At 40.9% G+C, this 22,103-nt stretch overlaps 1 protein-coding gene across 1 annotated transcript in view; it reads right to left on the bottom strand.

Moving 5' to 3' along the window:
* Window positions 1–22,103, bottom strand: part of LOC134210055 (uncharacterized) — a 923,126-nt gene that overhangs the window by 258,161 nt on the left and 642,862 nt on the right. The window contains exons 4-6 of the mRNA XM_062686079.1: window positions 10,996–12,398; window positions 10,386–10,935; window positions 9,992–10,021 (exon numbers count right to left, since the gene is read on the bottom strand). Coding sequence (XP_062542063.1) covers window positions 9,992–10,021; window positions 10,386–10,935; window positions 10,996–12,398 — 1,983 coding nt within the window. The remainder of the gene's footprint in view (window positions 1–9,991; window positions 10,022–10,385; window positions 10,936–10,995; window positions 12,399–22,103) is intronic.

Genomic DNA, 22,103 nt, shown 5'->3' with positions numbered 1-22,103 from the left:
AATGAGTCAGTACTACTTAATCAATTTCGAAAGTTCGCAGTCAATGACATTGCCTGCTCGAAATTACCTGAATTACCTGAGAAACTTCTGGTAGAACTCCCCGAGGAACTTGAAGGAAGGAAGGAATTCCTGGAAAAACTTTAAAAGAAATTTCTGGAGAAACTTCCGAAGGAATTCTTGAAGAATTTTGATGGAACTTTAGTAGGAATTCCGGGGATAATTCTTGGAAAAACTCCTAAATGAAATCATGGAGGAAATTTCGGAGAATTTTCTGGAGGAACTTCCAAGGAGCAAATCGTGGAGGAACTTCAGGAGGAATTCCTGGAGGTACTTGCAAAGAAACTTCCTGAGGAGGAATTTGGATGGAATGTATTCGGAATTCCGGGGAAAATTCTTGGAATAACTTTCGGAGGAAATCCTGGGGAAGCTTCCCGAAGAATTCCTGGAGGAACGTTTAAACAAATTCCTGGAGGTCCTTTGGAAGGAATTCCTTGAAGACCTGCTGGAGGAATTTCTGGAGGCCCTTTAGAAAGAATTCCTTGAGGACCTGCCGAAGGTATTCCAGGAGGACATTCCGGAGAAATTCCTGGAGTATCTTCAGGATGAATTTCTGGAGGATCTTCCGGAGGAATTCCTGACGAAACTTCCGGAGGAATTCCTGACGAAACTTCCGAAGGAATTCTATACGGAACATGCGAAGAAATTATTGACGGAACTTCCAGAAGAATTCCTGACGGAATTTCCAGAGGAATTCCAAACAGAATTTCCGGAGGAATTCCTGATGGAACTTCCGAAGGAATTCCTGACGAAACTTCCGAAGGAATTCCTGACGGAACTTCCGGAGAAATATTTGATGGAACTTCCCGAGGAATTCCTGACGAAGTATCTAGGGGATTTCTTGACGGAGCTTCCTGAAGAATTCCTAACGGAAATTCTCGAGGAATTATTGATGGAATTTGCGGAGGAATTCCTGACGAAACTTCCGGAGGAATCCCATACGGAACATGCAGAGAAATTCCTGACGGAATTTCCGGAGGAATTCCTGACAGAATTTCCGGAGGAATTCCTGACAGAATTTACGGAAGAATTCCTGACGGAGCTTCCGGAGGAATCCCTGACTGAACTTCCAGAGAAATTCCTGACGAAACTTCCGGAGGAATTCCTGACGGAACTTCCGGAGGAATTCCTGGCGGGACCTCCGTAGGAATTCCTGACGGAACCTCCGTAGGAATCCCTGACGGAACCTCCGTAGGAATTCCTGACGGAGGTTCCGGAGGTTCCAGAAATTCCTGACGGAACCTCCGGAGGAATTCCTGACGGAACCTCCGGAGGAATTCCTGACGGAACCTCCGGAGAAATTCCTGACGGAACCTCCGGAGGAATTCTGACGGAACCTCCGGAGGAATTCTGACGGAACTTCCGGAGGAATTCCTGACGGAACTTCCGAGGAATTCCTGACGGAACTTCCGGAGGAATTCCTGACGGAACTTCCGGAGGAATTCCTGACGGAACTTCCGGAGGAATTCTGACGGAACTTCCGGAGGAATTCCTGACGGAACTTCCGGAGGAATTCCTGACGGAACTTCCGGAGGAATTCCTGACGGAACTTCCGGAGGAATTCCTGACGGAACTTCCGGAGGAATTCCTGACGGAACTTCCGGAGGAATTCGTGGAGAAAGTTCCGGAGGAATTCCTGGAGGAACTTCCGGAGGAATTCCTGGAGGAACTTCCGGAGGATATTCCTGGAGGAACTTCCGGAGGAATTCCTGGAGGAACTTCCGGAGGAATTCCTGGAGGAACTTCCGGAGGAATTCCTGGAGGAACTTCCGGAGGAATTCCTGGAGGAACTTCCGGAGGAATTCCTGGAGGAACTTCCGGAGGAATTCCTGGAGGAACTTCCGGAGGAATTCCTGGAGAAACTTCCGGAGGAATTCCTGGAGGAACTTCCGGAGGAATTCCTGGAGGAACTTTCGGAGGAATTCCTGGAGGAACTTCCGGAGGAATTCCTGGAGGAACTTCAGGAGGAATTCCTGGAGGAACTTCCGGAGGAATTCCTGGAGGAACTTCAGGAGGAATTCCTGGAGGAACTTCCGGAGGAATTCCTGGAGGAACTTCCGGAGGAATTCCTGGAGGACCTTTCGGAGGAATTCCTGAAGGAACTTCCGGAGGAATTCCTGGAGGAACTTCCGGAGGAATTCCTGGAGGAACTTCCGGAGGAATTCCTGGAGGAACTTCCGGAGGAATTCCTGGAGGAACTTCCGGAGGAATTCCTGGAGGAACTTCCGGAGGAATTCCTGGAGGAACTTCGGAGGAATTCCTGGAGGAACTTCCGGAGGAATTCCTGGAGGAACTTCCGGAGGAATTCCTGGAGGAACTTCCGGAGGAATTCCTGGAGGAACTTCCGGAGGAATTCCTGGAGGAACTTCGGAGGAATTCCTGGAGGAACTTCCGGAGGAATTCCTGGAGGAACTTCCGGGGAATTCCTGGAGGAACTTCCGGAGGAATTCCTGGAGGAACTTCCGGAGGAATTCCCTGGAGGCAGTGTTGTCCTACACTCCGTGCAAAATAATCTAATATTTGATTTTACTTCATCTAAACAATTTTACAATCTTATCTAAGTAAGTGCAACTAATAAAAGGAGATTAGAATTTTCTAAATGTTATGTCAAACTGTCAAAACAATGCACACCAGAGCCACAGGAGCACTCGCTCGGAAAATACACTGGAGTTTTTTTTTTTTTAACTAATTTTATTTGCTAATTATCTAATACATGCATTCATCTCTTAGACTAGGTGTTCCGTGTTTTCTTAACGCTATCATCCTTATTTGCTATGTTACGTTTTTAGTTATTATTAATACATTTCAATTGCCTCTGGCAGTTAGAATTTTTCCTCTGGTTGAATTGAACCATGTAGGAATTACAATGTTTTCAACTTAAACTAAACTTAACCTATTTTATACTAAGGGTACAAGGAGTTAATCGTTGCAATAGAAGATTGCAACGATTTTTGTCTAAAATTGGAAATTATTTTGTTGGACATTTGTTGCAATGTCTCAATATTAGAAATTCTATGAAGTTCATTGGTACTATACCAGGGAGGCAACTTCAGAATCATTTTCAAAATTTTATTTTGAATCCTCTGAAGTGCCTTCTTTCTGGTATTGCAGCAACTAGTCCATATTGGCACAGCATACAACATGGCAGGTCAAAAATTTGTTTGTAAATCAAAAGTTTGTTCTTAAGACAAAGTTTGATTTTCTGTTTATAAGTGGATATAGGCACTTAATATATTTGTTACATTTGGCTTGAAGGCCTTCAATGTGATTTTTAAAAGTTAATTTTTGATCTAGCAGAAGTCCTAAATATTTAGCTTCGCTAGACCAATTAATTGGAACCCCATTCATAGTGACAATATGTCTGCTAGAAGGTTTCAAATAAGAAGCTCTCGGCTTATGTGGGAAAATTATAAGCTGAGTTTTGGAAGCATTCGGGGAAATTTTCCATTTTTGCAAGTAAGTGGAGAAAATATCCAAACTTTTTTGCAATCTACTACAAATGACACGAAGGCTTCGCCCTTTGGCTGAAAGGCCCGTGTCATCTGCAAACAAAGATTTTTGACAGGTAATCAGGTAAGTCAGAAGTAAAAATGTTATACAATATGGGCCCCAGTATGCTGCCTTGGGGGACACCAGCCCTTACAGGTAATCTATCAGATTTAGTATTCTGATAGTTTACCTGCAGCGAGCGATCTGATAAATAATTTTGGATCAGTTTAATGATGTACAGAGGAAAATTAAAATTCATCAATTTTACAATCAAACCTTCATGCCAAACACTGTCAAATGCTTTCTCTATATCAAGAAGAGCAACTCCAGTCGAATATCCTTCAGATTTGTTGAGCCGAATTAAGTTCGTAACTCTTAATAACTGATGAGTGGTTGAATGCCCATGGCGAAAACCAAATTGCTCATCAGCAAAAATAGAATTGTCATTAATATGAACCATCATTCTATTTAAAATAATCTTTTCAAACAGTTTGCTTATTGAAGAAAGCAAACTGATTGAGCGATAACTAGAAGCCTCAGCTGGATTTTGTCCGGCTTCAAAATTGGAACAACTTTGGCGTTTTTCCATTTATCTGGAAAGTATGCCAATTGAAAACATTTGTTAAATAAATTAACCAAAAAGGATAAAGAGCTCTCAGGAAGTTTTTTGATAAGTATGTAGAAAATACCATCATCACCCGGGGCTTTCATATTTTTAAATTTTCTAGTAATAGATCTCACTTCATCCAAATTGGTTCCTAACGAAGGGTCAAAAACATTCTCTTGATTGAGAATGTCTTCGAAGCTCCGTGTAACCTGATCCTCAATTGGACTAGTGAGACCTAGACTAAAATTATGGGCACTCTCGAACTGCTGTGCAAGTTTTTGAGCCTTTTCGCCATTTGTTAATAAAATTTTATTTCCCTCTTTAAGCGCTGGAATTGGCTTTTGAGGTTTTTAAGAATTTTATTAATTTCCAAAAGGGTTTCGAACTGGGATCCAGCTTCGAGACATTATTCTCAAAGTTGGTATTTCTCACAATAGCGAAACGTTTTTAATTTCATTTTGCAAATATCGCCAAATAACTTTCAACGCGGGATCGCGAGTTCTTTGGTATTGCCTTCTTCTCACATTTTTAAGACGGATTAGTAGCTGAAGATCGTCGTCAATAATAATGGAGTTGAATTTAACTTCACATTTCGGAATTGCAATGCCTCTAGCTTCGACAATTAAATTTGTCAAAGATACGAGAGCATTATCAATATCACTTTTGGTATCGAGAGGAATATCAACATCAAAATTCCTATCGATATACGTTTTATATAAATCCCAATCAGTTCTATGATAATTAAAAGTAGAGCTGATTGGATTATAAATGGCTTCTTGTGAGATTTCAAACGTCACAGGAAGGTGATCAGAGTCAAAGTCAGCATGAGTTACCAATTGGCCACACAGCTGACTTGAATCCGTTAAACCAAATCAATTGTCGAAGGATTTCAGTGGATGAAAAATAAGTTGGGCCATTGGGATATTGAATAGTATAATATCCCGCAGAACAATCTTCAAATAAAATGTTGCCGTTGGAATTGCTTTGAGCATTATTCCATGAACGGTGTTTGGCATTGAAGTCACCAATTACAAAGAATTTTGATTTGTTGCGAGTCAGAATTTGAAGATCAGCTTTCAACAAATTCTTTTGCTGCCCATTGCATTGAAAAGGCAAATAGGCTGCAATGAAGGAAAATTGTCCAAAATTTGTTTCAACAGAAACTCCCAAGGTTTCAAAAACTTTGGTTTCAAACGAAGAAAATAATTTATGTTTGATACGTCTATTAATGACAATGGCGACCCCACCACAGGCGCTGTCAAGACGATCATTTCTGTAGATAAAATAGTTTGGATCTCTTTTAATGGAGAGTCCTGGTTTTAAATACGTTTCAGTTATAATGGCAATATGCACATTATGAACTGAAAGGAAGTTGAATAATTCATCTTCCTTACCCTTTAGAGAGCGGGCATTCCAATTTAGAACTTTCGCACAATTATTTGGATCCATTGAAACGGAGTCCGATAACATTTTTTTTGTGTGTACTTTATACCAACCTGAACAGCTTCAGGAATGGTATTTGCTTTGAACATTGCATCAATCATGTGATGCAATTGTTCAGTTAAAAAATCAAAAACGGAAGCAGTCATGCTACCTGAATCGGCAACATGACCATTATTTTCCGTTGGGACATGGGTATAAACCTCATTTTGAGAAGAGAAATTTTGTCTACCAGCAGCGATGTTTGCATACGTAGGTACATTCGAAAAATTGGAATTTACTGGAGTGCTTGCTACCCGTTGACGAGCGGCAAAATTTGCTTGTGAATTGTGGTGGGTATGAATTGCTCGACCGGTAACCGGTTTCGAAATTTGAGCGTTTGAAAAATTTCTACCCGTCGAATCTGGGATCCGATTGGAATCATCAATTTTGCACGAATTCAAAACTTTTTGCGTGAAGGGCATTCCCAGAAATTGGATTTATGATTGCCCCACAGTTTGCGCACTTAAATTTATTGGAATCTTCTCTCACAGGACATGCGTCCTTGGCGTGAGAGGTGCCACCACGAATCATGCATTTAGCATCCATGTGACAATGTTTGGTTCCATGACCCCACTTTTGGCACTTACGGCACTGGGTAGGGTTTTGAAGTTTCCCCAGGCCTGCGGAAATGTTCCCATGTAACACGGACATGAGACATAATACAGGCCTTTTCCAAACTTTTCATATTATTTAGTTCACTTTTGTTAAAATGAACTAAATAAAATTCTTGAGAAATGCCCCTCTGGGAAGTTCCAGAATGGGATTTCTTTTTCATCTTAATTACTTGGACTGGTGAAAATCCAAGTAATTGAGAAATTTCAATTTAATCTCATCCAGTGATTTGTCATCACTGGGGAGACCTTCAAGACGACTTTGAACAATCGCTCAGTTTTGTCGTCGTATGTGAAGAATTTATGGCGCTTCTCAGTTAAATAGTGAAGAAGACGTTTGCGATCGTCAAAGGATCCCGGCAAAACGCGGCAGTCACCCTTCCTAGCAATCTGAAATGAAACCTTGATCCCCTGAAGGTTACTCAAAATCTCATTCCGGAAGCCAGAAAACTCGGCAACAGATACCACAATTGGCGGAATCCTTTGCTTTTTCGCATGAATCGAATCACCTGGGCTAGAGGTAGATTCGATTTGCTCTATTTCATCATTAATCAAATCGAACTGATTGCTCAGTTCGATTGGAGAAGAATTATTTCCGATATTAGAGTTAGAAGGAATATCTGAATTCTCCAGCTTCCTTCTATTTTTCCGCGCTTGGGCAGGACGGTCTTGAAACCTTGTTTCTTTGAAGGAAGTGGAGAATTCAGAGACTCCCCCTTCCTCTTGTTTTTGTTAATACTCATTGCTGAGCGTGGAGACGTGACCTTCTAAGAGGTTTTTTCCCAGAACGGTGTCCCTGCAGGATTACCACCGCTTGTCGGAATTTTACTTCCGCAAACGGGTCCAACGTAAAACGAAGGCACGGGTCCTTGCAAAGATCGTAACGGGATCAGTGGGTACAAATAGCGCTAAGAAGCACCATTGAAATTAAAATAGCTTCGGGTAGTATTAAAAACTTCCTTCCGCAAAGAGAGAAAGAACCGCACAGCACGAAAGCACGATGCGGTCTGAAATACACTGGAGTGTTTTCACTGGAGTCAGAGGACAGCAGAGGAGATGACTACGTCAGTTCAGCGGACGATGGAAGCCAATCAGCCCCCACCTTGAGGGAAGTTAAGAATGCCATCCAACAGCTAAATAAAGCAGCTGGTAAGGATGGTATCGGAGCTGAGCTCATCAAGATGGGCCTGGAAAAGCTAGCCACTTGCCTGCACAAACTGATAGTCAGAATTTGGGAAACTGAACAGCTACGGGGGAGTGGAAGGAGGAGTTTATATGCCCCATCTACAAGAAAGGCGATAAGCTGGAGTGTGAGAACTTTCGAGCGATCACCATCCTTAATGCCGCCTACAAAGTGATGTCCCAGATCATTTTCCGACATCTTTCACCATTAGTAAATGAGTTCGTGGGAAGTTATCAAGCCGGCTTCGTTGACGGCCGCTCGACCAGATCTTTACTGTACGGCAAATCCTTCAAAAATGCCGTGTAGGTCCCAATGCACCATCTGTTCATTGATTTCAAGACGGCATACGGCAGTATAGACCGCGTAGAGCTATGGAAAATTATGGACGAGAACAGCTTCCCTGGGAAGCTTACCAGACTGATCAAAGCAACGGTGGATGGTGCGCAAAACTGTGTGAATTCTTCGGGCGAACACTCCAGTTTGTTCGAATCGAGCCGGGGGCTAAGACAAGGTGATAGACTTTCGTGCCTGTTGTTCAACATTGCGCTAGAATGTGTCATGCGGAAATCCGGGTGTAACAGCCAGGGTACGATTTTAACAGATCCAGTCAATTTATTTGTTTCGCGGATGATACGGACATTGTCGGCCGAACATTCGCAAAGGTGGCAGAACTGTACACACGCCTGAAACGTGAAGCAACAAAAGTTGGACTGGTGGTGAATACGTCAAAGACAAAGTACATGCTTGTGGGTGGAACCGAGCGCGACAGGGCCTGCCTGGGAAGAAGTGTTACGATAGACGGGGATACTTTCGAGGTGGTCGAGGAATTCGTCTACCTTGGATCCTTGCTAACGGCTGATGACAATGTTCGTCGTGAAATACGAAGGCGCATCATCTGTGGATGTCTGTCCTACTACGGGCTCCAGAAGAAACTGCGGTCAGAAAAGATTCGCCACCGCACCAAATTTGTCATATACAAGACGCTGATAAGACCGGTTGTCCTCTACGGACGTGAAGCATGGACAATGCTCGAGGAGGACTTGCAAGCACTCGAAGTATTCGAGAGACGGGTGCTAAGGACCATCTTTGGCGGTGTGCAAGAAGACGGTGTGTGGCGGTGAAGAATAAACCACGAGCTCGCCCAGCTCTACGTCGAACCCAGCGACGCGAGATGCTGCGCGGAAAATTTCACGTTCAAAATGTTGAAGCGGTACTGGATAATGGAGTCCAGGTGAGAGCATTGTGTACAGAAGAGGCAGTCCAGGGCAGAGGACTGGACGAGATAACCGAAGCCGGAGACCTGGTAGACACACTGATAGATCGGTGCGGCGTTGAATGCCAGAATATCACTATTCAGTTGTGAAAAGGCTATGCGGGAACAAAGAATGCCTCTTTTCCAGTACCCACGGCGGAAGCCTAGAAGGTGCTAGATAAGGCCAAACTATAAACGGGTTGTTTGGTATGCCCCAACAAACCAACAACCTCAGGGTTATAGGAGTTTCGGCTACGGTCATATATCATTTGACTGTAGAGTACTTGATCGTACGATGAACACAAGGCGTTAGGGTTCAACAGCTGTGGATTATCATGTACGATGGAGTATTACGCTCGGGTTTGTAGACAGTGTAGTCTGCGGTGTATATTTTACTTTGAAAACTCGGCATTTTCATTTGATTTTTTTAGATAAAAATTTCTTTTTAGTGTTCGGAAAATTTATTGTCTTTGAAAAATTTCAAGACTTATATTTATATATAGGGGAACGGTTCGCCATTTCATCTCATAGCTCCTATTTCCATCCCATCAAAAAACAGAGAAATGGAAAGGAATTTGGTTTGTTTATTATTTTTGTGATTTTTTTCAGCAGTGAGCACGCATGTTGACAAAAAAAGGCGACGAATTTGGTGCCGTATTTCTTTGTTTAGCGATGAGATGGATATATGTACAGTGAGATTGAGATCGGAACAGTTCCCCTACTTTATATTTAATTATTGCGTCTTTTCTAATTTTTATTTTATTCAAATTTCTATGGAAAATGTCTTATTCATTATTAAAAGCTGATGTTTCTGTCATTTCATCCCAAGTAATAATTCCGGTTTCATAAAACACTTGAAGATGAAGATTAGCTCTTCAAGTAAGCATAGAAAATACGTCGATGTTATTGGAAATTCGGTATGTAGGAAACAAATAAATTAAAGTCAACTCATAATGGTTCAACACAGCCAAAAGCAACAAAACTATGAAATTAACTGAACAAAACTGTGATTTGTTTTTCGGATAAGCCAAGTGCTCGTGGACATTGTGTCAATTTCTAAAGAAGTGAACCACTCGGGCCCCCTTCTCGTGCTGCACACAGTTGCTATTGGTACATTTACAAAGTTAAATTTGTTACTTGTTAGTGTGATGTTTTTGAGATATTGTGTTTCGTTTTAGTTGCGATACACAGTTAGTGCAGTTTTGTGATTGGGATTTTTATTTGCGCTGTATAGCTTTGGAGTCATGCCGTCTGTTGATTGGTCCAAGAGTTGTAGAATCGATTCAGTTGATGTTGTTGCTCGCACTTACACATACATACGGTCTGCGAAAGATTGGTTGCTGGAAAAAAGAATTGGTTGCAATTGTTTTGTGTTTTGTTAGTAAATCCGCTAATGGATTTTTTTTGCTCATTCTGTTACACAGCTAGAGTTCACACATGGAGAGATTGGAGTTAAAATTAGGCGTAACATTTGATCGATTGAATTGGACAATGAAGGACACATAGACACGTCAATCAATACTTGGCATGAGCAAACACATATTATGATAGTCGGATGATGCTGATTGATTGCATGGATGTGTGACGAGAAAAAACATCGGACGAAAAGATGGATGACTGTGTTGGTGAGATGGCGATTGGTGAATAATACAGCAAGCAGTCACAAAAGCGTTTTATGCGCAATCTAAATTTTGAGTCACTCACCTGGATCGCCGAATTTTGTAGTCACCGGCAACGTTGGTCGGCCGAAGTGAAGACCCCCGCAGCTGACTTCTTCGGTAGGACGATGCGTGCGCTTCATCGCCACTGTAGCTAGAGCTGGACGAACTCCGGCTAGAGGTACGCATGTAGGCCTCGTCGTAGCGTCGCTCCAGGGTACTGCTCCGGGAACCGGAACTCTGCCGGGATACCAGCGATGATTGCGAACTGTTTATATCTCCTTTCGTGCGCGGTTTGCTTCGGTCGTCTGGAGTTCGAGAACGTTTCTCCGGTGTTAGTGATCGTTGCTTTTTCAAGTTTCGTATGCTACCGTACTCGTCGTTGTCGTACAGCCGCTCCGGCGTCAGGGAACGCTGCGGTTTTAGGGCACTGTGGGCGGTTAAGGTGTTTCCAGAGCCGGAGCTACCGAACAATCCAGCTCGACCCTTCATCTGGTTCATGTAGGAAGTGGACGATTTATAACTGAGTGCCAGCGAAGAAGATTGATCATCGCTGACGTTCTCTTCGTCGTCTTCTACGCCGTCGTTCGAGTAATCTGCAGAAACAAAAAAAGAAACATGAGATCATAAACCTTCACAAAGCAACTGGATCTTACCAGATCTAGCACCACTATCACAGGAATTGAGCCGAGCATTGCCAACGGAATCGGACCGGAAACCGTAGCAAGGTACCCCGACAGTAGAGTTGGCCCTGATGGAGAACTGTGACCGCCGGGAACGATGGCCAAGGATTGCGTTCGCCACGCTGGAAGACATCATCTGCGAGTCGAACGATTTGTTCTTGTCGCCAAACCGTTTCAGAGATTCATAGCCGGAGCTGGTCACACTGCTGCCGGGGATCGCCTTCGGAAAAATCGGCGACTTATCACCGGCGATGAGTTGGGGTTTCGCGTTGGGCTTCTCCTTTTTCGTTAGATAGTTGGGAGAGTTTCCGGTGAGGGTGGAGAAGGCCGGTGTGGGCGATTTGTTTCGGCGGATGAAGGGTTGATCCGTGGTTTTGGGCATGGGTGCTATCAGAGTGGAATCAAAGTCGAAGCTTTTTGAAAAGTTCCCTAAATAGGATTGATTCTGAGGGCGCTGCTGCGACGTGGCTATAGGAGTGGTGTATCGTCGATTGTCGTACTCGAAGCTTCTCGAGAAGACCATGCCTTTGGGATTTCGATTTTCGTTGTCCACTACGGAGAGGAATATCCGGGTTCCGGGTTTGATTTCGCCGAGGCGGGTTTTCTGAGCTGAGTCTTGGAAGGCTGGCGGCGGTGATAGGATCGGAGTAACCGGAGGGGGTGAGTTGTCTGCCAAATTTCGCTTGATGGGGAGACATAATGGGCGACCTCCTGATGATAGCTGAGGATCAATTTTCAAGATTGTGACATTGTCTTGGCGCTGAACTTTCTGCACCTGACTCCGTCGCGCTTCGTTCCGATTTATCAAATCCTCGAGTTTGCTTCCTTTGCCGTATCTATTTTCATTGTACTCTATGAACTTCCGAGTTGCCCTCGGGCCAGGTAACTCCGATTGGAGTGACTTTGCCCGAATATTACGATCACCCAGATAATGCGGTGGCTGGCTGACCTGCACCCAGCCGGATTTGTTGAGGAATATTTCATTCTTTTTGAGGTTTTCGCCGAACAAATAAGTTGGCTTATCGTTCGAGTTGCGGTAGTGCATTTCCTGGCCTTCAAAGCTCGTTCTCGATAAGTCAAAATTCGCTGTCTGGTCGCCACTGCTCGATCGCTTCACTAGACCAGGAGAGGACTGGGCATCGTCCCACGCCGTATCGTTGCCTTCGGTTGCCGTAAGGAAACTGTTGTCCGACGAAGTTGGATCCTGCTTCACAGGAATCTCTGGCAGCGGAAAGTCACTGATATCACATTCATCGTTGGTGGCGTGTTCTTTGGCAGATTCGGCTCGGTGATCACTTGCGGTGAGGGCATCGGCATTCGCTTCAGCAGGTGTCTGAGGATGGGAACCCGTGGCAGATGAAGTATTTTTGTTTTCTCTGAAATGTACCGAAAAGAAATTTTATATCAGCGTGCGTATGATTATGCATATTGGTAGTAATGGGAATGAATGTTCAATAAATCCTTACATCTTTCTCAATTTTAATTATAATCAATATTATATTTTTCTTTTATAGTGAATTTGAGTAGTACTTAATAATGTTTTGACATAGTATTGTCTATAACGGGGAAGGGTCAGAAGGGTCGTTTGGCCGAAAAAGGGTCGTTTGGCCGAAAGGGTCATTTGGTCGAAAATATCGTTTGGCCGAAAGGGTCGTTTGGCCGAAAGGGTCGTTTGGCTGAAAGGGCCATTTGGCCGAAAGGGTTATTTGACTGATAGGGTCATTTGGTTGAATAAGACATTTGGCCGAATAAGTGTCTCACTACTCATTTCGCGCTTCTCACTTTTTACAGTGAGAAGAGAAAAACGAAGAATGAGAAGGGAGACGTCTCTCTTCTCATTCCTAATGTATCACTTTTAACGACCCTTTCAGCCTAATGATCCTTTCGGCGTAATAACCTTTTCGGCCTAATTACCTTTTCGGTCTAATGACCCTTTGGGCCAAATGACCCTTTCGGTCTAATGACCCTTTCGGCCAAATGACTCTTTCGGCCAAACGACTCTTTCGGCTAAACGATCCTTTAAGCCAAATGACCCTTTCGGCCAAATGACCCTCTCGGCAAAATGACCCTTTCTTGACATGACACTTTCGCCCAAATGACCGTTCGGCCAAATGACCCTTTCGGCTAAATGACTTTCGACCGAATGGGTTTCGGCCAAACGACCCTTCCCCGTCTACAACAGCTGCATCTTAAAAATGTGTAGAGACTGGTTTACTCGATTGTTGATTTGATCCCCTTTTACTGAAGATGAGTTAGTTTTCACTAAATTTTGAGTGGTTTTAAACGGGCGTGTATGACTTTTAATGGAAAGGTAAAACATGCTACGGAACGCTGATGAAGGAAATACTTCATTCCCGAAAACCGACAAGCGCAAAAATGAGTGATGAAAAGATTGTGGCATTCATTGTTCTGATTCACTTAATTTTAACGATGGACGGAGACGGCGTTGTTGGAAATTGGATAAAATTAGAATTAGGAAACGAAAGTCCCTATGCCTACATATTTAATAATCAAATTGAATGGGTCTTTAACATAAAGATAACGAGCAATGCGGTTACCATTTATACATTTATGTAGGCATAAAATATGTATCTTCTTAACGGTGCCATACATTTGATGATACACTCAATTTTATTTAGCCAAACAGCATGCCAATGAAAATTCTGAGCTGAAATCTTTATTCGGTTCCCTTTGATGTACTGTTATAGGGCTTTTCTGTTGCTTCTGATAGAAAATAATCAATTGAAAACGTCTTCTAATGTCAACTGATACGAATCAAATTACTTTTTGACAGCGGTGAGAAAACTATCTTCCGTATCACATAATAAAAAGTTGATATCTATGCCAACCCATCTAGAAAATGGTTCTGTCCCATTGAATTCAATCCTCAATCATATGTCCCGGATCAACTTTCGGCACCGATGATGATGCGACCTTAAGTGAACCTAACTGCTGAACAAATACCGCTCGCCATTTCCTGCCTACCGTCATATTGTCAGAACTCCAACATCCCACGATTCGACAGCCAACAACCGTACCACAGTAGCGCGTAAGCACAACCCGGAAAAAAATCGGGACGAACCCGCATCAAACTTTTATTTTCGACCCAGCCAAGTCCGTTGGAAAAACCGCTCGCTTCAATTCCGTTGAAATTGAAACACGCCCAATCTCTACCAACAACAACGTGGAGTTGCCCGGAGGCAATCTGCTCTGGCTTGCGTATAAGCTTTACATCGCTGGCACTCTCGTGGCAAGCTTATGAATGAGAAAATAGCATTTATTTGCATGTATGTACATACATTCATCAATTTTTTCGGCACTGATGACGGCAGTGTTTGGATTCATAAGAAAAATGAAAATATTTTGCTTTTCGTTTACTTTTAGTCAGCAAAGTAAATTGAACATTATGGGGAAATAATTTTTACTAATTATTTTAAATTGAATATATGAGCGCATAATACCCACAAAAATATGTTTTTTTTGGTACATTCAAAGTTAATTGCCTATATGCCGGGTATTAAGCCACCCGGAGTGGAAATTAATTACTATGTCTGAAACTTGATTATGCATATGTACAACATGTGATAGATTTAGTTCGGAAAAGGTATTGGAGGGTAACCGCCCCTTCGGTGGGGTTTGATCCCACGACCCCAGTTCACATGACAGGTGCTTTCCCTACTAAGCTACGAAGGACCTCCGTCGTCCACCGCAGCTTAGCGGGTACTGATGAAACCAAATTCCCAGCACCAGGTACCAGCCGATCTCTCGCAATACATTTTCAGAACTAACTCTCTCAAATGTATTTTTGTACACATCATGTCAACCAAGTAGGATGAGTATTTAGTATTGTCCGGCTCCTACACACTTGCTTCATCAGCAACGGCGCTCAATGAAGTAGGGTTGTGTGAGGTTGTGCCAGTTTGGTCGTCAGATCCCAACACGACCACACAAGCGAAGAGAGATCGCCACTCGAGATCAGTACATTCAAAGTTAATTGCCTATATGCCGGGTATTAAGCCACCCGGAGTGGAAATTAATTACTATGTCTGAAACTTGATTATGCATATGTACAACATGTGATAGATTTAGTTCGGAAAAGGTATTGGAGGGTAACCGCCCCTTCGGTGGGGTTTGATCCCACGACCCCAGTTCGCATGACAGGTGCTTTCCCTACTAAGCTACGAAGGACCTCCGTCGTCCACCGCAGCTTAGCGGGTACTGATGAAACCAAATTCTCAGCACCAGGTACCAGCCGATCTCTCGCAATACATTTTCAGAACTAACTCTCTCAAATGTATTTTTGTACACATGTCAAGCATAATCAAGTTTCAGACATAGTAATTAATTTCCACTCCGGGTGGCTTAATACCCGGCATATAGGCAATTAACTTTGAATGTACTGATCTCGAGTGGCGATCTCTCTTCGCTTGTGTGGTCGTGTTGGGATCTGACGACCAAACTGGCACAACCTCACACAACCCTACTTCATTGAGCGCCGTTGCTGATGAAGCAAGTGTGTAGGAGCCGGACAATACTAAATACTCATCCTACTTGGTTGACATGATGTGTACAAAAATACATTTGAGAGAGTTAGTTCTGAAAATGTATTGCGAGAGATCGGCTGGTACCTGGTGCTGGGAATTTGGTTTCATCAGTACCCGCTAAGCTGCGGTGGACGACGGAGGTCCTTCGTAGCTTAGTAGGGAAAGCACCTGTCATGCGAACTGGGGTCGTGGGATCAAACCCCACCGAAGGGGCGGTTACCCTCCAATACCTTTTCCGAACTAAATCTATCACATGTTGTACATATGCATAATCAAGTTTCAGACATGTTTTTTTTTTCAAAATTATACTTTTAAGCATATATAAAAGATTTCATTTTATTTGTAATCGTTCTTCAATATTTGTAATCCAAAAATCCGCTAGGATCGAAATCTGTTCATCAGGAGCCGATTTTACTGTCCAGAGCTAAATCCGTAGCGAAACATTATAAATCATGAACACAATTGCAACATTATAAATCCTGTCAGTCTTCTTCAGGGCAGTAAATATTGCGGATCAATTGTTGATCACTATTCGGGCGATCCAAAAAAACAGAATATCGTAGCAAATAACACCATATGTCGAAAGCGTACGGTTGTACATGTTAAGAGGTTGAGAAACATCCCAAAATTCTGACGAAAGAATATGACAAATTAAATAGATATATTGTTGAGTTAAGAAGATTTCGCATCCCTTCACCATCGCCTCCGGCTTTCAGTTCGCAGCCCCAGATGGTGAAGCCAACCAAGGCCGCTTCTCAGGCCCCGTATCGAACGGACCAAAGAATTTTGTTTCCACCCATGATGGATGGAATATTTCGTTCACAGTCAATCCCTGCGTTACTGTTTTGTTGGATGGATGTTCGTACATACTGCTATCGTCGGATACTCACAGACCCCAACCATGGACGAAACAGCACATGCTATTAGCATTAAACATCGAAAAGGATGGACTGACGAAAGGATGGAAGCAAAAATGTTGAGTATAGTTAAGTTATTTCACTTTTCCTACTGAAAAGCCTCTTTGACGGTTTACCATTCTTACTGCTTTTAGCTCATAAACATGTTATGCAGAACGGACTGAGATTTAGAATGATTTTAGCAAACCTTGTTGTCGTATTATCTGAATTGTTTGTTTTGATGCATTCGCCGCCCTTGGTACATCATCAGCACTCCCGAAAAACAATTTTTTCAATTATTGCATAAAATCTTGGCTAAAGCTAAAGCTAAAGCTAAAGATAAAGATGAAGATAAAGATAAAGATATTTTCCTGGAACTAACTACAGGATTTCTAAAAAACAAAAAAAAAGATTTTTCTAGTAGAGTAGAGTGGGGCAAGAGTACGCACTTAGTTTTCAATCGATCATGTGGCCCTTATGAAGCAAGCTTCTGCATATCAAATCTGTGTCGATGATTCATATACTCTTCCTTTATGTTACCCAGTGGAAAAAATATTCGTGTTAATAGAACCCTTATTGCAAGACAAGTGAAAAACGCACTCTTACCCCACCGGTGGGGTAAAAGTGCGCATCGGGTGGGGTAAGAGTACGCATTTATCCAATCATGTGCTTTAAGTATATATTTACACAAATAAGAGTTAATAATATTTAATTGTTTAATGAGAAATATTATAATGTTTAAAGATTACGTAACTCTTAAAGGGGGAGGGGGTCCTAAAAATGTGCACTTTCATACGAAAAACCATTGTTTTTTATATATACAAAAAACTACAGAGGTACCGTGCGGGACCGAAATCCGTACAGCACCGAAATCCGTCCACCTCAAGAGATATGAATAAATTAGAGGGTGTTAAAGATAATTAATGTAGAAATAATTTATCTTATCCTGTTCAGATACTTGGCAGTAAGCTTCTAAGGCAAAGAAATGGAAAGAAGGCTTTGAAATTAAAACAGCAAAAATCAAAAACAAATCGTCACCCACCAAACGCGGAGTTTTTGCCGCCATTTTGTTTTCGGGTAGAGCATAATTGCACCAAAAGTAACTATGTTTTAATTGCTAATTGCGAATCATTACATAAGATAAGCGGAATACAAATCGAAGGGATCGCTTCTCAAGGTGCGTATCGAACTATTTGCAGTGGTAGTTTAGTCAATCAGACTGTTTCAATTTAAATATTCAGTTAAATAATAGCTGTACGGATTTCGATCCTTTGATTCGAAATCCGTCCACAGTGGACGGATTTCGAGTCAGGAGTAGTAGATTTTATTCATTATTTTATCATGTTTTTCGTAGTTTTTAATGAGTAAATGTAGTAGAAGTAGAAGTAGAAGCCTTCATGCTCCTGTGTCAGTGAAAAAAGTTTTATTTTCATTCGATTCCTATTTTCTAATGACTTTTTCATATACTAAGGTGCCTAAGTGTACGGATTTCGATGTCCCACGGTAATAATATATATCAGGATTCGCGTGGCGTGTACAAAGGCATTTTCCTTAAAGAAAGTCTACCAATCACGTAACGTAAAATTTGGCTATTTCATCACCTCTCCTCCCTATCTTACACTATTTGTATGAATCCTCTAAAAATTATATGGATCGTCGCACATCTTGCAACCCCTCCCAGCTAAACGTTGCTTCACTTATGAATGTTTCTTTTGATTAAATGAAATTATCATTTAGATGAAATTGTGTTTTCATACTATGTTTAGGTGTACAACAATTCCTAATACAATTTCATTATTTCGCTTCAGTGCTTTGTTCGCTAAGTCCTTTCTAACACCGAATTACTTCAACTTATCGTAAAAACTTGTGATAATTTCGAATTCTGTCCCTTTTTTCTTAGTTGAGGATCTTTACGCTTTGGAAGAAGTCTTATTTCGACCGGAGATACGGGTTTGACCTCATAATTTAAAAATTCATATGCGTACTCTTGCCCCACCGGTTCCTGCGTACTTTTACCCCACAGTCCCAAAAATTATTCAAGTAATGGTTTTGACTTCTTGGAAAATCAACCGGATTGGTGTTCTGTACCATAAAGTACTCTATACAATAGGTTATCGAAATGGTATAATGTTCACCTGATTGAACGTATATATGGTAATGAAATACTAGTTGCGGAAATCCAATTATTTTTAGCAAAATGACCAAAAAGTTAACTAACTCCATAGCTCCCTTGTTGATAATTCAAATCGTTTACAATTACACATGATAATAGTTGGCCAGAATACCTGTCAAACTGATACAGTGCTGCTAGTTTATCTTTTTTTATTACTTCAAAAAATCGAAAACGTACTCTTACCCCACGCGCACTCTTGCCCCACTCTACTCTAATTCACAAAATATTTTTTCCATGGAGGTTTCTCTGAAAATATTATATGAACTTTTCATCTAAAAATTGCTTAAGAAATTCTTCCAGATAAATCTCTTGAAAATCATTAAGAGTTCCTTCAAAAATCCATCATAGTTCTTCCGCAAATCCTCCTAAAATTTCCACAGGAGTTCCTTCGAATAATAAATTCCACTGAATTGCCCCGAAATCTTATCCAAGAGTCTTCCGAAATATCCAACAAATACCTTCAAAAATTTCATCTCTTTCTTCATGGAAATACGATTTTTTGAGGATTTTCTCCGGATGTTCTCCCAGGAGTTCTTCCGAGGGTTCCCTCAGGAGATCCTCTAGAACACCGGGTTTCAACCTTTTTCTTAAGAGGTATCCCTTCAAACTATTGCATTCATTGAGGTAGAACCTATTACTTTCGCTGTGATTGAAAATAAGCATAACTCATGAGATATATGAAACACAAACCTGAACACTAACGATGTTAGGCTCCTTAAAAAGTGGTCTGAAATTTTTGTTATTCCGTAGAACTTCTAATTCAAAGTTCTTCTTCTTCTTATTGGCGTTACATCCCCACACTGGGACAGAGCCGCCTCGCAGCTTAGTGTCCAATTAGCACTTCCACAGTTATTAACTGCGAGGTTTCTAAGCCAAGTTACCATTTCTGCATTCGTATATCATGAGGCTAACACGATGATACTTTTATGCCCAAGGAAGTCGAGACAATTTCCAATCCGAAAATTGTCTAGACCGGCACCGGGAATCGAACCCAGCCACCCTCAGCATGGTCTTGCTTTGTAGCCGCGCATCTTACCGCACGGCTAAGGAGGGCCTCTCCTAAAAAAAATTCTTTCAAAAAATCTGCAAAGAGTTTCTCCTTACATTCTTCTTGAAATTATCCAAATATTCTACAAAAAAATTCTGTAATTTCTTTGGAAAATTCTTCAGAAATTTTGTTGGTGATTACTCCAGTAGGGATTTTCAAATGTGTCTTTTATAAATATACTAAAGCAATCGTTGAGGGATTTCGTAAAGAAATTCCAGTAATCTGGAACCACAAATTCTCGAACCAATCCTAGGAGAAACTCGTGAGCTGATTTCGGGCGGAAATACCGAAAGAATAGGAAATCCCAAAGGCGTTCTCGGAGCAATTCCTGAAAAAAAAACAACTCCCATATTTTCGGAAAAATAAAATGAAATGTCACCGGAAAATTATTTCAATTCATAAAACTTTTCGTCAATGTTATCTTTTTTTAATTTTTATTACAGTAAAGTTTCACTCGTTGAGCTCCCGCATAATTGAAAACAATATGCTGTTATGTTGTTACTATTCATATGAACTATGTGATATTGTTACTAATTATATAGTTGTTGATTTAAAGTAAGACCATACGTTTGTCTATCAATAATATTATACAAACCTTTTAACCTACGACACCATGTGTAATAATTTCACAAATTACTGTTTCTTTATAATTTATTATACTCCGTGTTTAATTTTCTTTTAGAAGAAAAAGATAATGGACAATTATTGGTTGATAACAGATATAGTCACAATATACAATATAACTATGAAACGAAAATGTATTCTCCGACGATAAAATTATTTCCCTTCGATTGCACACATACACTGCACTCTCATATCATCTAATGATAAAAATTCGATAGCCGTTAAAGTTTTGCAATAAGTTTGCGTATTTTTTAGAAACGGAAGAATTATTTTTCCGTGCGGTAGTCGAAGCGGTAGTCATGTTTATTTCAGGTGCAAAAAAAAAGCTGGTGCTTAGTTTTTTTCGCACAGTTTCCCGTTGGATTTGTGTTATATGGATTTTTTTGCACCAAAAAAATAAGGTTTGTAACAGAATTCTTTAATTTACTTACTTTGAAATAAATTAAATTCTTCATGAATAATGAATATGAAATGACTTTGCAGTTCCCGAGGCAGATCCAACATTTCGAAATGGCGCGTTTCAATGAAACCCTGAAGCGAAACTTGAAGGAAGATTCCAAAATTAAATGTTTACAGGTGAGTTTTTTTTAAAACCTGCATCACACCTTTCAATTTTATTATAATTGTTATTTTTCTTCTATTTTCTTGCAGACAACTCCGTATTTATGGGAAAGAATGCAGTTTCCGGCGAGGTTTCCGGACAGCATCATTGAAAAGTATCCTTAAAGTTATGGCTTCTTCTTTGTACCTAGCTGGAGATATTTTTAGAAACGAGTGTTAAAATAAATGAATAAAGGATAATTATAATGTTATTTATTGTGTATTAATAAAATTATTGAGTAAAATTATTAATCGATTCTTCTGGTGATGAACGATAAGGGATACGGTGCGATGATTTTTTTTACCATATCATTCAACTGTTCATATATTACAATCGATATTGTAATAACGATTGTAAGTGGACCATATTACATACTGTGTATGAATAAAAATGTACTGAAAAATACGTCTTTTTATACAGTAATTATACTTAACCGCCCATTACCCATGTAGTTATTTGACCAAATACAATAGAACATGCTGTAATGATGATTTATGGTGAGGTTGGTTTATCATTTGAATGAACAGTAATTAGAACAGTAGCTTTTTTGTTTTTAATGGTCATGGATGATCTGAGAAATTCTCCAATTATGGTTTAGATTTATGTGGGCTATCTTTAGATGGACTACAATTAACCTTCTGTCTGTGTTCAAAAAAACTTACGTTGCCTGTGCTCTGGGATCAAATTGACCCCAAATTATAATTGCCATAACTTTTTAATTGTTTGGCTAATTTTGAATTTTTTAGGCTGCTTTGAAAGATCATCTTTCATCATAGTCCGATCTGGATAATTTTCAATAGGAAACAATAGGACGGGATTCCCCGCCGAATGCAACTTGTTCAAGATAAGTGCCTAAAAGATGAGTGAGTTTTATTTTGCGCACATACATACACACACGCACACACACATACATACAGACATCATTTCAATTCGTCGAGCTGATTCGATTGATACACTATGGGTCACCAGGCCTTCTATCACAAAATCGTCTTGAAAGTAAATATATAGCCTTTTCGTTGCACCATGGTGTACAAAAAAGGCAAAAATGACCGCATTTGACATTTTTTATTCCTTTAAACCTAAATTTAATGGTGAAAAAACAAAGCGAAGCCGTTGAATATTCGATGAGCAGTGATGATTGGAATTTAGCTTGTTTTCTTGGCTTTACCAGTTTAAAAGTGTTAAACAAGGATGT

The sequence above is a fragment of the Armigeres subalbatus genome, chromosome 2 (assembly GCF_024139115.2).
Source record: "Armigeres subalbatus isolate Guangzhou_Male chromosome 2, GZ_Asu_2, whole genome shotgun sequence".
NCBI classification, from domain to species: domain Eukaryota; kingdom Metazoa; phylum Arthropoda; class Insecta; order Diptera; family Culicidae; genus Armigeres; species Armigeres subalbatus.
This window is presented reverse-complemented; position numbering and strand designations above follow the sequence as displayed.